The sequence below is a fragment of the Triturus cristatus genome, chromosome 7, assembly GCF_964204655.1.
Source record: "Triturus cristatus chromosome 7, aTriCri1.1, whole genome shotgun sequence".
In the NCBI taxonomy this organism is placed as follows: domain Eukaryota; kingdom Metazoa; phylum Chordata; class Amphibia; order Caudata; family Salamandridae; genus Triturus; species Triturus cristatus.
Window position 1 is genome coordinate 709,883,793 of NC_140590.1, and position 18,868 is coordinate 709,902,660.

An 18,868-nucleotide genomic window follows, 5' to 3' on the forward strand; every position below is an offset into this window, starting at 1 on the left:
ACATGACGGATATCCTGTTCACTTTATTACAAGTGCCATGGCATATAATGCACTTGTATTACGGCGGACTGGATAACCGGCACATTTGTTAATCAGGCCATAGTATCAGAGAGCTGCAATATGCAGTGGTGGGGCATTATTCTGTAGAAAAAAACTATTTTGCTTTAAGAGTAATAAGATGTTACTTTAGGAGTCAAATGTGTGCAGCAGTAGTATCTCATGTATGGTTGAGGCACATTAAGTTGCAAACTCACACTTAGGTAAAAATCGCCCTTGCTGCAACGTTAACAGGACTGTGGGGACACTTTTGAGAGAAAGAACACATTTAGAAGCAAAAAAATCATTTAAGTGCACAAACACAGTGAAACACAAAATCACCCTTAGTGCAAATTTACTCAGCACAGAGTGAAAATGTGGTAATACGATATCACATATTAGTACTACACATACAAGCTGTATCAGTATGATATCTCATTTGGTTAACATTACACTGAGGTAAGAAATCACCACTGATGCAACATCGCTATGAGCGTGAAAACCTTTTACAAACACAAATCACGTTTATGTGCTAAATCCCTTTTAAGTGCGAAATTGTGCTTGGTGCAAAATAATCTGCAGCCTAGCAATAAATCCAAATTTTGTTGTAAAATCATATTTAACCACAAAATCACCCTTGCTGCAACACCGGTAGAGTATGAAAATGCTTTAACCCCTTCGCTGCGGTGCGAATTCCGCCGCAGCGCTGGGGGGGTTTGGGGTGAGCGTGGCGCCGCTATGCTCATGACGGAACCACGCCGTCATGAGTCACGGGCGAGCTGTGCTCATGACGGCGTGGTTCCGTCATGACTCCACCCACTTGCGCTGATCGCCCGCACAGGCGGGGAAACAGCGCCGCGTGGGCGGAGCGGCCGCCAACGGCCGCATCATGACGGAACCACTCCATCATGAGCACAGCGCGCCCGTGGCTCATGACGGAGTGGTTCCGTCATGAGCATGCAAGGGGTTAAAAGGCACAAATTATATTTAGGAAGAATAACACATTTAGGTGATAAATCACATGTGGGTGAAAAATCACTCTTGGTGCAGCATCAACAAGAGTGTGGACACACATCGAGGAGCAAAAATCACATACTAAAAGAAAATACATATTTAGGCATAAAGGGCCATATGTAGGAAGCCAATTTGCGATCGCAAATGCTGAAATTCGCCGAATTTCGGCGTTTGCGATCGCAATTTGGGCAGTGTGCTATGTAGCACACAAAAACCCACATGCAAAATAAGGAATCGCAAATTTTGCGATTCCTTATTTTGCTAATGCATTTAAGGAATCCCAAATAGCGATTCCTTAAATGCAATGTAGGAAGCACCCAAGTTGTGCGATTTTGTTAAGGAATCGCAAATTACCACCAACTTCAGGTTGGTGGTAATTTGCGATTTCTTAGAAAAATGCACTTTTTTGCATTTTTCAAAGTGCCCTGTGGCGCACATACATGCCCGTAGCGCATGTCTGTGCGCCACATGTACACACATGTTTATTTCAGGGGTGCAAAAGGGTGTCCTATTGACACCCTTGCAACCTTGAAATTGCATTCTCAATTTGCGATTCTCTAATTGAGAATCACTAATTGAGAATGTCTTCCTATTCATTCCTATGGGCCTTCTAGCCCATAGGAATGAATGGCAAGGTATTCCTTATTTGCGACTCTCAATTTGGGATTCGCAAATAAGGAATAGGTGGGAATCGCAAAATATTTTGCCAATCCCACCTACATTCCGTTTTGCAATTCTCTAATTGCGATTCCCTAAAAACTGCAATTAGAGAATCGCAAAACACATCTTACCTACATATGGCCCAAAGCCCCTTAAACTAGATACACATAATAATACTAACTAACTGTACTTAGTTTACATGCTCTTAGCATCAAGATAGTACCAGTTTTCTAACAGATGAAAACTTTCGTTCAAAGATGTCAAAGCCCAAGACCAACATCCTCCTTTTCATATTACATTCTATCTAATCCATAACTTCAGAACCCATTTAGAAATAAACTCTTTCCACAGTACTGTACCAGAATCTATTATAACACATGGAGCCTCTGTCTGCTAAATACGCCTACATTAACAGAACCAACCATATCCCCTAAATACAACTATAACATAAGTAGACATTTACATTCTACTTTGGTTACCTAATCCCAAATAATGAACTAATCTGTATGACTAATATACAAGAGTAGGAGACAACCAAACGTAAAGTTTTCAAATAGTGGATTAATCAAATAACCAACCAGCATTGCACAAACCATTGGTGCTTCTTCAAAATAGATACATGAGTGCCATGCTGTTCTCATAGCAGCAGGCAAGTGGTTTCTTCCAACCAGCAAGCTCCTTGATCTGAACAGAAACCCACCTTCATCGACGGCAAAATACATCGACTACCGTAAACCATCAATCAAAAATATAACCACCACCACTCTCAGACTTACTGGAGCTTTGTAAAAATTTAAATCCTCCCACAATATTCTATCGGCTGAATTCTAGACCCCTGAACCCAACTCATAAGGAACTCACATAAATACCATCAGAACGAAAACATGTTTTAACTTAAACCATTATATTCTGATCACAGAACAACAACACTAACAAAATTAGTGAATACGTCTACCAAAAATGACGGACAGACAGACTCAAGACAACCAAACTGAGGTAAACAGTGGCCTTAAGGAGGATTCTCTAACACACTATCAAATCAGCACAAACCTAAAAGACTTTGCAATCAACAGTGGAAGCTAATCTTCCTCCACATAGATAGTCATCAACAAATCGGAGACGATAAGAACCCTGCTATAATAAGTCAACTAACCCCTTGAGATTATGCTACACAGATCATGCAGTGGAAAAACGCGTAAAACATGATAGGAAATAAAAGCAAAGGCATTCAAATGCTCTGGTACACCAGCAGGCCTCCCTAATTGCCACACAAACATACAAGCAAGAAAACCGAGCAGACCCACCATCAACACAGTCAACGTTCAAAACAGCAAACACAGTTCAAGCCCAAATATCCCTCCTCAGTAGAAACATTTAGCCTACACATCAGGAAAGCTCACTGGTTCTTCCCCACAGAGCACATTCGGACACACCACAAAGCTCAAATAAATACTCACTAAAACTCCTAGTAAATGTTGATGGCACGTTTACCTCCAAGCCCTTCGAACCTGAATCTCACACAAACAGAAGTCCTTCCCCTCCACATCCTCACCACATGCCTCTCGTTCAGCTAAGCTGACATTCAGGTAAAAAAACAACAAAGAATATCTTTCATGTTTTACACATCACAAATAATAAACATCCCTATCAAAGCAGAACAAGGTTGGCCCAAATTTTTATGCACCTCTTCGCAAAACCTCATCCAAGTCTCCATAGCGCACAATACCAAAATATAGGAACAACCACCTTTGTTGGTCTGATTACCTGCCCTGTTTTGTACCACGGGCCCCATCCTACCCAAGACACCAGAAAGCCCCATAGAAACAGTCAAAGCTGAGAAACATAAACACAAACTCCACTGTCAGCTAATCAATGCTAAATCAGTTTCTAAAGTCCCCCGAAATTCATGACCTACTGTTAGGAAAACAAATAGAATTCTTATGCACCAGAGACACCTGATTCTTCGACAATTGTGCACCATTTACACAAAACACAATTCCTGAAGGCTAGAAAGTTGCCACAAAAAATCGACAACGAAGTAGACCGTTTAGCCATTGTTTACAAAAAAGAAATAGTAACTACCTTACACTCTAACTCAAAAATTGCGAAATTCTCCACAAATTGACCTATACCCCAAACCTAAGCCACAAACATCTGCTATGCAGACTCCAGCCCATTACCACAAGTTTGGAGATACCTTTAGCGATGTGGTAACTTCCATAATATCTGACCACCAAAACCAGATCCTTCTAGGAGACTTTACCATGTTGCTTGACCAATTATAACAAATATTGTTTCCAATTGATATCTGAGAACATAGAATCCTATGAATAAAAGGCAGCTTTTACATAGTGGCACACAGCCTTGATAAAATCTTCAGCTCCCAAGGCATTATCAAACCCAACCCCCGCTACCAACTAACCTTGAGAGAACACTTTGCCTTTCAGTTTTCCCTTCTCAATATACACAAAATCAATCCAACAAAATGCCCTAAAGTCTTGCAAGGTCAAGTCCATGAACTTAACCAAGAAAAACTATTTGAACACAAACCCTTCGCCCCTGAACATCAAACCCCTTTAAAATATCACAAAAGCTCAAAACACTAATTAAAAGCCATCAATACTCTTGTGCCCTCCACCACCTTCCACAAGAACCAAAGGAGATAACCGAATAACTGGTTCAGCATTGACTTGAGAAAAGTTTAAAAAACGAAGAGGACCACAGTACAGAAAATGAGGAAAATAAATAATACGACAAACTAGGATAAAGGTTACACTTTAGATTGTACCATACTATATTATGAAAAGCCCAAACAAATTCTACTGTAACAGGATATTGAATGCCAAATGGCTAAGCAAATAAGACTTCAAACTTATCCTTGAGATGAAAACCAAGATGCCTGATCATCAACAATCCAATCTTTTCAAGAATTTTTAAACAATCTTCTCTTCTATAAACTCATAAATGTGTGGCACATCAAATCTAAAATAAGCCTAAATACTCATCACCAGCTACCCTCTCATGGATCTCCCACTGAGCGCTCATCCAAACTCTGGAGAGACTGCTCTCCAGCTTCCTACAACTTCTGATAACACAAAGCAAGAGCCCTGCCACTTCACAAACCTATGCCTCCCTTACATTTTCAAAGAAATCATGGCCTTCCCTTGAATCTCTGATGCTTACCAGGACATCTTCAACATCTCCCTGGAGGATGCAGTGATGCTTCCACAATTTAAAATCACACACATCAAACCATTACCGAAAACAAAGTTCTTTAGACCACAGTGACACAAACAAAACTAGGACAATCTCAAACTTACCATTTCCAGGAAAAGTACCAGCATGCTTGGTATATCATTAACTCTACATCTTCTTGGAATAATACAGGTGACTCACTGATACACAAATGGGTTGAAACCCTGTAAAACATTCGGCCTAGTTTCTTTATGGGATGACCTGAAAGTGCAGGCAGATAAAGATGGTGCCGTCAGCTTTATGCTACCACACCTTTCCGTGGCCTTACATACCGTCGAGCGCAACATTCTAATCAAAAGACTCCAAGATATGGTAATCACCAACCTAGCACTAAAAGGGTTCCAGTTCTTTTTATTAAATAAAACTGAATGTTTCTCTGGGTCAAATCTCCTCTCAAGCTCTATCATTTGGAGTGTCAGAAGGATCTGGCATCACTGCCTCAAAAAAATACCACATTTATCTGAGCTTTGTAGAACTACACTATCTGTTCAATCACTCACGCTACAGTATGCTGACAAAACACAGATCACATTTAAAATTGGAAAAATATGCCCACTTCAATCTCAAAAAACATAAACACTTGCACAGCAAACAAAAAAATGCTGGTTGGCACAAAACTCCTCTACTCTCTTCCATTCTCTGTCTCCTTCGCTAGGATCCACTCCTTACTCAACACAAACAGTGCAGAACTGGCATCACCATGGTCCAATTTCTCCTTAATCCTGGAAATAAACTAGTGCCTACCTACTGTGAATTTTCCAAAGGATCTCCTCCTTATTTTTAAACAAAGATCTATGGCAATTCTAGCTATAACAATGTCACAACTGAGCTATTCCAATCTAATCAGAGGACTCCAATGAGTGCATGCAGAATGCGGCACCTAGACTCCTATTCCATCTAGATGATACATGTGCTATATCGGTTACCATTCAAGCAACTCAATATCTTCAAATCAAGCTGTATTAGAAACAAAGCAGAAATGCTCAACTGGGCCCAAAGTTCCTACAAACAAAACTCTAGAGATGCCAACCAAGCGAACCTTTAAAACCCTCTTGAGAGCTGCAGCTTGCTGTCCCCATTTCAACAAAACATACGTCAGAGGACTTAGCTTTGCAGCAAAACCTACTACACTATGGAATACAACCCCAAGACATGTTCTGCCACCTGCAAACATTCCTCCTTCCAGAAACTGCTCAAAACCTGCCTCTATCTCAAAACAAAAGTTGAGCGACTTCGAACTAGAAAATGATCTCTCAGCCTAATCCCAGCCCATTGATACAATCAATAATCCACACTTCTGCAACAGATAACATAATCTGATAACCATCAGTGAGCAACTAGAAACAAGCTTACAGGTACCGTTCATACACCCTAAGCCGATTCAACATCAAACAAACATCTACCAAATAGCCAGAAACACTTGCAATTCATAAAAAAGAGAAAGAAGGCAAAGAAGTGCAGGCGATTACAACAACCAAGCCAAAGTAAGCCCAGGTGTATTTTGCCACCCAAACACCCAGTACATGTGGCAGATAATTCTAAATTGTTATAATTACCGCACAAACACGTACTACCCACCTTACAAGAAACGTAGTTCTCATAGTAAAGTCTACATTCTAAAACAATTGAACAGTTCGAGAAACAGCAGACGAATGCCCAGGATCAAACAAGACATTTTAATTATTGGGAAAACATGCGAAATACATGGACTTATGTCAAGGAACTAACAATACTAACAATTTGTATGTGCTGGAAGAGTATTGTAACTGCATAACGATTCATATTTTGATAATTTTACTGTTTTATATCCAATCAATTTTATTATGCAGTTCCGTTAACCAATTTTTTTAGGCAAAGAGACAGGTTCTGCATAAAGTACGTGATTTTATTCTGTCTCAATAACTTATCTTGTAGTTCTCAATAGTAAACAATCATAACTATAGTCTCCGGTACCTCATTTACAATGCTCAGGGTAGGTAATGCACGTCCCAGTCCCTCAGATGGCACATATCTGAATTGGAAAATACCTCCTGCTGCAAACACCATATTGGGCTACACAAAACATGCAAGCCCAATATATTAACCATGTCCACACTACTGGAAAACATAAAACAGACTCCATTTTATGACAGCATCCTCGAGAATTGGGCGTGCAGGTACCCAAACCCAAAAGTGCTGCAGGGCCTCACTAATGGCAATATTGAACTGTCTTTGTCAAACAATGTATTGTTTAGTTAGTAAAAACCATAACAATTTTACAATAAAACAATTATTAAGAAAGAGCACCGTTATTGTCCATGTGCAAAGTAGAGATTGTACAATAATAAAAAATTGTCATAGTTGCAGTCTGTATATACGTGTCTAAAACCCAGCAAGCTGATCGATTTTTGAGGCAGTGATTAAAATGATTAAAGTGCAAATATTGATGCCCCCGAAGGGCGTTAGGGGGTTAAAAATAAGTCAGGCTGGGCCTATGCGGTATTCATATGGGGGTTGAAAGTAGTGGGGGTCGTCAAAGGGGACCACTTTCCCTCTTAGCGTGTTGTAGTTAACAGTGAGTCCTTTGCCGCGCCATTGCCTAATTCTGGATCTCGCCGTGAAGTAGTCCGTCATCCGTCTTTGAGAGAAGGTAACCGAGTGCGGATCTGCAGGATGGGGTGGAGTAGGCCCTCAAGCTTCTCTACATATTTACCACACCTCGATAGGGTTATTGTATCAGTATGGGAGAAGCACAGTGACCAACACTCCAAGGAAGAGTGAATTTTCTTCTTTAGGTAATTTGGCACTGCAGGACAACAGCACAGAAGGTGTAACCATGACTCTTTCTTATAATTGCAGAATCTGCAGGCCACCTCCTTGTCCTGTTAGTCCTATGAGTTAGTCGGCCACGGAAGGCCTCACAAGCACATAAATAAAATGTCTCTGCAGATTTATAGCACTGTAAAATTCCCACTAAACCTTATAAAGTGCTTTTATTGTAGCGCATTGACACCACCCTTCACCCTCCAGGCTTTGTGATGGAAAGCACTCTTTAATCAGGTGGACCAACACACCTAATAGCCAATACCTAAAGGTGAGACTGAAATATTCCTCTGGCCTGATCAAAAATGTGTATGACTTTTTCAAGAAGCAGAGCTCCTGAAGGCTGACCTAAATGGCCCCATGGCTGAAGAGGGCTTACACAAAGCCCCTGGGCTCTGTGTTTGTTTTTGGTATTAATGGCATGAGCTCTAGCAGACAACTGTAGCCAGAGGTTAAAAGGGATGAGTGCTTGACCTGAGGAATGACTGACTCAAGGTTGATGGTAAGCGGCATTTCGGTATAGGCGGTGAGATACCCAGTGGCGTAGGAAGGGGGTGCGGTGGGTGCGGGCCGCCCTGGGTGTTATCACTGAGGGGGTGACAAAATGGCCAAAATATGTGTTTTAATCACACATTTGTGCCATTTTGTCAAGCCGGGGGTGACACGACATTTTCTGCACCGGGTACCACCGGACCTTGCTACGCCACTGGAGATACCCGTGGCGTGTATATGACACTGTTGAGACAGTTCTCATCTCTGATTCCTTCCAGGGTCAGAGGTAAAAAAAAAACTTTAAAAAAACAAGGATGTCAAAACAGAAACTGTTACTGGAAAACAAAAATGGTATGTCGGGAGCGGGGATAGAATTTGCAATGGGGGTGCAAAGGGAAAATGTCATTTTAATTTGCATCTGATACAGCAAAAGTGCTATATAGACAATACTGGATACACGTCGGTGGGAGACTTGGTGTTGAATAATGACTCCAAGAAGTACGAAAGGTAAGACGTTTCTTCACTGCGAGATCCTCCACAACCCGACCGTTCGGGGGGCTCACACCAACATTCTAACTTGAGCTTCACCTGAAGGTTCCATGGAATGGGGAATACAATAAAAAAGGGAAAGATGGGGGGGGGGAGAAGGGGAAAGAAAGCAGAGGAAGGAATATACCATTGTACTAAATTACAACACTTGCCACTGTCTTATTCTGAACATTTGTTTGGCCTGTGAACTGGGACCACGACCACTGAAGTATGTTTTGGGACTGTTGGAGGATGGCTACATTTGTGATGTTTTTTAAATTATTTTAAAGTATTTTTGCCCACAGGCTGGCCTCTTCTCTACTTTTGGTCATTCGCCATACTGTAAGCCAAGCAAGTGTTCGACGTGGGTCCACGAGGGCCTGATCTGCGCTGGATATTCAGGACATCCACAAAAGCTAAATTTACTTACAGCAAATTAATTTTAACTAATTTACAGTGGTTACTCTGACAACCTGCAAGTATCCAGCCCTTCTGGACCTACCTTGGACAGATACTATTTTGTAAGGGAAACTCATGGCCTTATTTAATCTCAGACGATGTGGCAATCATGACAGCCAAACAGGGAATCTAAGAACTGCACATAACCTGCATAGTCGCAATAGCGGAGGATTTGATCATAGTAATACTATTTCTAAGTATGAGGTTATGTGTCGCAGATTAAAATTTCGAAAAGATTAGTTTCATAAGGGCCTAACTTTCAACGAGTTATGCGTGGCTTATTTTTTCCGCACAAGCCTGTGTCTTGCTTTTTAGGATTTTTCTGCAAAAAAGGGTGTTTTCGTTGCTGCTAATGACATACGAAGATGTTATATGTGTTATTGAATATGGTGTTTTGGGACTCGTATTGATTCCTAAATTCTCAATAACATGATTTCATTATGTTTTTTTTTATTTAAGGAAAATCTGTGGATGCTGCCTCATTACATGTGGATTTTTGTGTACCTGTGATTCCAAATTTATGAGCCTGATGGTTTCCTGGGCCTGGAGGGCATGTAGGCCTGATGCTGTAGTGGGCTTGACGGTACACACTTCTTGATGGCCCAATAGGGCCTGGTGGGTAGTGTGCGTGTTGGTTCTATGGACCTGGTGGCACAGAGTACTTGGTGGTTGGATGGTACAGCGTTTTTGGTGGTCCTATGGACCTGGTGGCACAGAGTGCTTGGTGGTCAGATGGTACAGCGTTCTTGGTGGTCCTATGGACCTGGTGGCACAGAGTGCTTGGTGGTTGGATGGTACAGCGTTCTTGGTGGTCCTATGGACCTGGTGGCACAGAGTGCTTGGTGGTCGGATGGTACAGCGTTCTTGGTGGTCCTATGGACCTGGTGGCACAGAGTGCTTGGTGGTCGGATGGTACAGCGTTCTTGGTGGTCCTGTGGACCTGGTGGCACAGAGTGCTGGGTGGTCTGATGGGTCTGATGGTACAGCGTTCTTGGTGGGCCAGTGCACCTGGTGCTACAGTGTGTATGGTGGTCCCAAGGTCCTGGCAGTACAGTGGGTCTGGTGCACCAAAATGTCTGGTTATTTAACGAGTTAGGTGGCATAAAGGGCCCTGTGGCCCCTATCTGCTTGTCTTATACTACCAAGTGGGTATTTTTAGGGCACTGAATTAGCCAGTGTGATCGTTTAAGAATTGTATGTATTTGTGAACGGACAGTGACTCTCTTGTTAAGCAATGACTGACTGCCGAGCGGCAGTCTATGCTGTCGTGGAAAGGTTTTCGAAAGGGAAGGGGTGTACTGATCGCAGATGCATTATAAAATGAGAGCTGCACTATACGCCTGTCCTGATAGGCGTGTACTCTGGGTAACGGCAGTGACTTCAGACAAGCAACTTGCTTTCTCACAGGCTGTCCGAACAGCTGTGCATTACAGGTGTGTACATGACAATGCATTCTTCATTCAGGGGACTTTCTCGCCATTTGTGTTAAAGGTGACTGCATAGTTTCCTTTGTAGTGCATTGAATCAAACAACCCTCCCACCTGTCAACCGATGCCCCACACCAGTTTCTTTGAACTGAAGCAACATTCGAAAAAAATCCCCCACACAGACAATCATAAATGTTCTGAAAATTAGTTTTGAAATGTGTCTACAGCAGCGAGACGTCCTTGTTGACTGGTATTAAAGGCCCAGCCTGAAAAAGCAGACAGGAGTAAATATGGAAATAAATAAAACCCTTTTGTGTTGGCCATTATACACACTCCTGCATAATGGAGCGCGCATGGCTGGCCAGCTCCAGGCTCGTCTGATGCCGAACCTCTTACTGGACACATTCCAGTTCTCCGTCCCAGGTGCCCAGCACAGATGACCTCAAGACACATCTTGGCAGTAGCTTACTTTTGTGTTCTGATCCTCTTACACTTAGCTGCTGCGTTTTGCACGCTACTTGCGGTCTCCTTACAGTCCCCTGGGTGGGAAGGTCTCGCTCAGGGACAACTGCCCTCTTTTGCATGGCCATGTCGGGAGGAATTAGATCATAATCCCCCAGCTCTATTTAAAAATGAGTACCCCGAGGTCCTCACCTTTTTCCAAGGACACTCGGCTTCTCTTTTCACATGACCTTCTGTTGTTACTTGAAAGGGTTCGCTATTCCCTGAACCTGGGACATCTTAAGGATTTTGGGGGCCCTGGGCCAAATGTATTTTTGGGGCTCCTGTTCAGAACAGCTCTTAATTTATGATCGGGTTTCAGCTCTTTCATTCCTTCTTTGGCCAGATCACTGACAGTACTCAGACAGACTCTTCCAAATTCTAGATGTGTTTACATCGGATGTATGTCGTTACAACGCACACTTTTACAACGCATGCACTTACAACGCATTTTTTACAACGCAACATCCACTACAACGCATTCCATTACATAGCATGACACTACAACGCATGTTTAAAAACTACCTTTACAACGCATTCCATTACATCGCATACTACCTTTACAACGCATACCATTACAACGCATAGTATAGGGGTAAAAATTACTATTCTAACTCCAGGGGGTGCAACAGTAGGGTAAGTGTTGGATTGCGTTGTAATGGTATGCGTTGTAAAGGTAGTATGCGATGTAATGGAATGCGTTGTAAAGGTAGTTTTTAAACATGCGTTGTAGTGTCATGCTATGTAATGGAATGCGTTGTAGTGGATGTTGCGTTGTAAAAATTTTGTTGTAAGTGTTGTGCGTTGTAACAGTTGCGTTGTAAAGGTTGTTCACCGTTTACATCTAATATTTAGGGATAGTGACCTGTGTTTTCAGTATGAAACACAGCAGCAGCTCACTAATATTACTGCAAATAATCTCCGACACCCTCTCAATTCTGAAATGTGAGCTCCTGTTTTCATTAAAAGAAACATTTTTTATGGATATTGCATGAAACATAAACAGCATTTTCCTGCTAAATGTCTGTAATAGACTTGCACAATTCATCCACATTACAAATAAATTGAAGCAATTAGGGCAAGACTCTGCACGACAGAGAAAGGCTGGTGCCCTGGGCCAGAGCCCACTTCGCCCATGCCTTAAAACGTCTCTGCTTGAACTTCACAACACCGATTTTGCAGAGAGCTCTGGGGTGCAGAAGGGCCCTTTCCCTGAAGCATCTCAGACGCACCGTGTGACCTGATGCTGTACCTTGAGACAAGGCCTGGTAGATGAACGGAGGTAAGAAAGCTGTGAACCACACCCCGCTGCATGTCTTACGACTGGATTTGCCATCAAGGTAACACAGCTGTGTGCAGTTCACTTTAGTCCAATAAATGAACAACCCTGCACCTTTGCCTCTGGCACGAGTTTACTGGGGGTAGGGAACGCCCAAGCGCTCAGAGCAATAATGCTAATTTTCTTTGTTGACTATTTAACAGCGAGATCTTGTCCTTGAGAATTGAGGCCTTAGCCCCATCTGGTCGCCAGGCTCTATCTAGAATTCGCACATCTCTGTCTGCAGCCAATATCTCCAGGGCACTTCAGGTGATCTTACAACCCGGTGGGAAAATGAGATGCTGTCTAGTTGTTGTTTCACACCGATGAAACAAGAAACCATAGTTCAAATCCCAGCTTCCTCATGAGGACAAAACGTGTGACGATGGGCATCTTACTCGCTGTTTCAGTTCCGTAAGAGCCTAAAAACGATGCTCTTCAGCAGCCCTGGCTGAACCCTGCCTTCTTGGGTATTCTTTTTGCTGTGCCTTGCTATTGTCCGCCGATAGCCCCGGGAGACCCTTTTGGGTAGCTGCACGCTTTATAAGCTTCTTAAATAAATAAATAAATAAATAAATAAAATATTACTTTATTTTCAAGTGTCAAGGTGCCCTTATCCAGTGCTTGAAATGGAAAAATATAAGTGAAGGTACTATGCACCAGAGTGCCTGCTTGTTTCTGAGAAGTGCCAGTACTCTCCAATTAAAAGTATTGCATTTCTCTTGAGAAGAGCCGGTACACTCCCTCTCAAAATAAAAATGTACCGGACAGTACCGGCCCATTTAAATCATTGCCCTTATCTGTTCACAATGGGAGCATTTAGGAATAAACAAAATGGTGATATTAACTGGTCAGTGAAAAACCTGAAACCTTACTCAGGAACAATGTGGTTCTATAGCTTTGGAATATTTTCATCTTTTAACGCCCTGCTTTTTAAAGAAAGGAAGAACCTTTCAAGTGGCAAGAAAGGCAGGAAAGAACCACCAGTGGGTAGCGGTAGGTGAGGGGAGACAAGAGGGAATAAGCTAAATATTTGAGAAACGGCTTTCAGCATTTAATGAAGCATCATTAAAAGATGAGTTACAGCACTGCCAGAATGAGTGACGGACTCAGCACTGCCACTCATGCTAGCAGCGCCGGGCATACTCGTTACATGCTGGTAATACGTTATTAGTATCTCAAATGTTAGGGTTAATTTAATATCAAGGGATACAGCCATCCAAGGAATCACCAGTGATGGGGCGTCCTGCAGGCCCCTGCACTAGAGGGGTGCCCAACAATTCAGGGGTCCCTCAGCCACTCAGAGGGTCCCTATTAAACCCAAGGCCAATGAACATCTGTGAGTTATGGTATACTCAGGGGTCCACCTTCATATTCTTTAGGGGGAACGAGGGGTATAATTTTGCAATACGCCGCTGGTTCATGCCTGTAATGGCTTGAGAAAATGTGATAGGAGGATCCTGCCAGAGCCTATGGTGGTTCTGGCAGGTTGTTAGCACGTGCTCACCACATCCCCCATAAGCACAGAGCAGTTGTTGTTACATAGTAACCACTACAAATAAAAGTAATGATGAGGTAATCCAGATAGTGGTGTAAATTATAGAAAAAGGGACTCCTAAATTGTGTGGCAAACGAATGAAACTGCCTTCCACCAGGAGTGGTATTGACAAAATCTATAAGAGAGTTTAAAAAGTTATTAACAATAACACGACAGAGCAGACTAAGCTCAGAACTGTGAAGTAACAACTGACTCTACAGTGGAGAATTTGGAGATCAATTTGGTTGGGTAGTCTTTGTCTGCCATCACAATCATCCATGCTATGTTACATTTTTTATTTTAATGACATTAGAGGGGCCATGGCTCATGCCTATTTAAGAACTTTGTGAAAGCACTGACCCTTTACCTTGCCGTATGGAAACAAATCTTCCATTGGAAGCCACAAACACCACCTGCGGGTGGCTCTCCTCCAGGTCGAAAAGTTCGTCCTTGCCGGGCTTGGAGCTCCTCCCTGATCGCAGAGTCCCTGTTGGGCCCATGGGAGTCAGATACTTGCCGACACAGTCCTTGAAGGCTAGTTTTCCAGTCTTGAACTCCAGGGTGTAGCGGGTCGCCTCTTCAGGCTCTTTGACCAGCCGCCCATCGTTCCGCAGGTACCTATTGTCACAGGTCTTCAGGCAGTAGCGTTTATCCAGGAAGATGAGAGTGATCAGGGAATCCACCCCCCAGGGGATGTTGCTGTCAGTAGAGATCTCGTCCTCCTGGGAGCTGAGGTGTGCATACCTTCTCCGGCTGACGCTCAACAGATTGGCTTGGGGGTGGATCGCCAGGTGCACTGCCCACAGCTCGCTCTCCGTAATGGTCTGGGCGAAGCAGGAGAGCTTGTCTTGGGAGCCTCCAAAGAACCGCTTGTGGGGCTCCGACTGTAAGGCCCACCGTCCATCGGACTGGGCCGTAATTGTGAACCGGCAGTTTGCTTCAGGCTTCTCGGCCTCACAAGATACCCTACCATCTTTGTCGGCAGTCAGGTACCTGCCCAGATGGCTCTTCAAGTAGACTGTACCATTGTCGACCTCGTCTTGCTCCAGAGACCAGATCTGCTTCCTCTTGAGGCTTGATGCCGAAGCGTAGACCTTGAAGCCAAAGGCTTCAGCGGTCAGGTACCGGCTCTCAGAGTTGAGCAAGCCAAACTGAATCTTCAAGACCTGGTGTATTCCGTTGGATGGCATCTTTCACCCAAAGAAGCCGTCTTGTGTATTGCGACCAATCGCTCAATGTGTCCTGTTTTCCACTGCAACCCCCCGGAATGCCCGCACAGGAATGCGAGGCACCTGTCTTGCAGCGCGGCCAGGGAATATCTGGATTAGTGGGACTGAACTCTGGTACTCCTCAGCCCCGCAGCTGATGACGTGGCCTTGATCCGCTGGCTGGCACCCCGCCGCTCGGAACTCGGTACCTCCTGCATTTAAGCTGCAGGTTGTTGACGAGTGCGCAGACCGGTCATGCGACCTCCTGCCCCCAACAGACCTAATGTTCAGGCGAGGGACTAATGCGCCCCATGGTTTTACTCCGACGGGGGCCCGGCCGCGGCTGGTTGGGTCTGTGGTCCGGTTAATTAAGTGCCTCTAGGATTACCAGAATTCTCTCCAAGATCCTATTGAGCTGGCGGCTGTGGGCAGCCAATCGCTGTGGATGTCTGCTTAAGACACAAAGGAAATGTTGCGCACAATGTGGCACAAAGGGCCCTTTGTGAGTGCCCTATTCACGTGCCCAGCTCCTCAACATAAACGCCGCCGATGCTTTTAAGTGCCCCTTCCACAGGTACCTTTGTTCCCTTTGCCACCACAGAGCGACGGCTCTCTCTCTGTGGACGCTGCCTCCCAGGCTCCTCTTACCACCGCAGCCCTCCACGCAACCAGCTATCTAGCGGCAGGTGGAAAGAAAGAAATAGGGCCGGTAACCGGAGCCCCACAACCGACCTGCCCCCACCATGCGCCGAGTTCTCTCGGCGCGTATCCCTTCCTTTTGCACTTGTATAAAGTTACCTGGTTCTCTGATTCCCCCGGTGTGGCACCAGGTCACCTCCCCCCACCTGCCGGCACTCTCTATTCCAACAGCTAATCTCGTTGGCAGTGGGTCTGACGCTCCATCCGTGTAATCCGGTTAGGCTTCTTGGAGGCACCCCGCGGCGCAGCCTCCATCTGTTCCCAGACGCCGGTGAGCTCTAAATACGCGCCCCAGTGCTCCCCTGCCGGGAGGTACCACGTGCAGCCATCAGGAGGAGGGCACGTCTTTGCAAGGCGCGCGCCAACCGCTAAACAACGTGCGGCACGACTAGGCCAAACAGGGCCGGCTTTAGATCTGTTGGCGCCCGGTGCGACAATCATTTGACCCCCACCCCATGACCACCTCCTCGCATGACTTCACTACCACCAGCCAAAAGTGACCCTCATCTCTCAATAGCTCCTCTCACATACATTTAATTTGTTTTAAAGCACTGGTAAAGGCTGGCTATACTAATAAGGATATTTATCTACCCAAACACTTTTCAGTAAAGAATTGTTAATGAAAGACTGAGAAAAAACACAGAACTTCCTAACCTATTTTATGCAGTTTGTATGCAGCTCTTGATGACTGTCTGTGACAGTCACTGTTCTATATTGGAGTTGTACCTTATGAACTGTGGTAACAAAAGGACCTCTTTGACAAAAGCAGTAATCCACTCGGCAACCCACATAAATACAGATCTGTGATCTGCACATTACACGTTCTTTGCAGCAGGCATATTAACCCTCTGTGCTCTGTGCTAATTTATGTCGAGTCAAAACTGCCACTAGACAAACTGTGACCTCTCTCTCTAGCAGGAACATTAATCACAAGAATAATCTTGACATTTTTAATGCTGCCTGAAAACTGGATGCACAATAAAGTCTGCAGAAGGTGCTTATAAATTGCAAGTTATTGCAAAACACAGCACTCCCCCCTGCACCCCCCAAGACCAGCCGCCCTTTCCAGAGCAGGGCCCAGTGCGACCACACCAGTCGCACTGCCCTAAAGCCGGCCCTGAGGCCAAAAGCCTGTTGTATACAGAGACGGGCCATGGTGGAAATAGCGCTGAGTTTTATAAGAGCCGCGCTCAAAGCATCTGTAAATGCGGTGTGACTGGGGCGCTCACTTCAAGGTAAAGGCTAGGCTCGATTGGAGGCTGTGGAATGTCATCCGGCTTCTAAAATGCTTAGTTTTTTTTCCATACCAGAGGGCTAAATAAAGGGTGGAGTGCTTGCTCATGGCCACTCCTGTGGAGTTCTGTACCATATCTTGGTGTGCATGTGGTTTTTGTCCAGAGTGGCTATAGCCTATACCAGGTCTGAACAAGGTAGACCTCACACTGGCGACGAGGATGGTGGTTACCTGTTCGCGCCACTATCGAGGCACCGCCAGTACGTTCCATGCAGCTGTTAGTGGTGCGGCTCCCTCAGCATGGCAGTCGGCTGGTTGAGGAGCGCTCCTTTTTGGCGCAACGAGACGCACCTGCTGTGCGACGATAGGGTGAGCCGCTCCTTCCCCTGCAATCACTGGCCTGCACGTTTTCGGCCAGGCCATGCCACATCCCAGGAGCAGCAATAGTCCCTCTCACCTCAGCCTGCCGCCTACACTAGGCCCGGTGAGAGGAGGAAAGCAGTGGCTCATCCCCGGAGACATATGCAGCCGGCTGCAGTGAGGCCTGACATGGTGCAGGAGCCAGGGTCGGAGTAGGATTTCTAACAAGCCCTGGCAATTACATACGACTGGCCCCCGCCCCTGGAGGAGTGAGGAGGAGGGTCTAGCGGGAACACTGCTGCTGCGCTTTTGTTACAAGGGGCAGATTTTGTAGCACTGCCCCAAAACTGGCCCCTAATAACAAAAACGGCCCCACTGGTCCAAAACCGTACCCTACCCTTCTGGCCCACTGGGGAAACGCCTGGTGCCTGCTAAGGCCAGTCCAGCCCTAGCAGGAGCGCAACAGTACCACCTACAGGCGAGTGAGCGCACCGCACCTCCATCGAGTGTCCAAAGGTGGCTGGTGTAGCAGGTGGTGGGGGGATAATTCCCAAATTTGCAACTTTGAAAAAGAAACAATAATAAAGAGAACTGTGAAAAAAAAACACACAATAAAGACAGTGAAGGGGGGCATGTGAGCAACGGATGGCTTAACAGAGACCCCATCCAGACAGTCAGCAAGTGGTTTTTTGAGTTCTCTGGCCATCTGGCAGCCAGGGACCACACTAGTAATTTGTGGCTTCAATCAATATACCACCTGTGGAAGCTACACCTGGAGGTGTTCTGATCAGAGGTGAGAGACTGTCAGGGAATATGAACTATTGCGCCCTACACCATGTCCCTGTACACTGGCCCATACACCTTGAGGGGTGAGTGACTCACAGATCAAAAGACACATGAGAGGTCTGAGTAGCAGCAGTACCCCGCTCCGGCAGCTCAAGCCCCCGGCTCCCCTTCCTCAGTTACGGTGCAACCGCCATTCAGTGAGTTGGTGGACCCAGCCACTGCAGCCCAACATTTGCGCTCTTCAGTTGGACACTTGCAACACTACTTTTGCACAATTTGTGAAATGGATGGGGAGGTAATGAGGGCACTGTTGCTTTATTTTGCAGGGGCGGAGCTGTACCACCTGTTTGAGAACCTTCCCAACAAAGGGTGGAGTACTGACTTTGATGCTGCGGTGGCAGTCCTGAACCGGCATTTCAACCCCCAGCTCAACCCAGACTTTGAGCAGTTCAAACTGCAGCAGGCATGACAACCTGAAGATGAGTTGGTGGATGTATTTTTTGTGTGACTCAGGAATCAGGGGAGCACATTTGTTGACATCAACCAGTCCGA

At 45.1% G+C, this 18,868-nt stretch overlaps 1 protein-coding gene across 1 annotated transcript in view; it reads right to left on the reverse strand.

Moving 5' to 3' along the window:
• The window catches only part of FSCN2 (fascin actin-bundling protein 2, retinal), a 72,113-nt gene extending 56,764 nt beyond the window's left edge, over positions 1-15,349 (reverse strand). The window contains exon 1 of the mRNA XM_085617379.1: positions 14,397-15,349. Coding sequence (XP_085473505.1) covers positions 14,397-15,219 — 823 coding nt within the window. The 5' untranslated portion in view covers positions 15,220-15,349. The remainder of the gene's footprint in view (positions 1-14,396) is intronic.
• Positions 15,350-18,868: the final 3,519 nt, after the last annotated feature.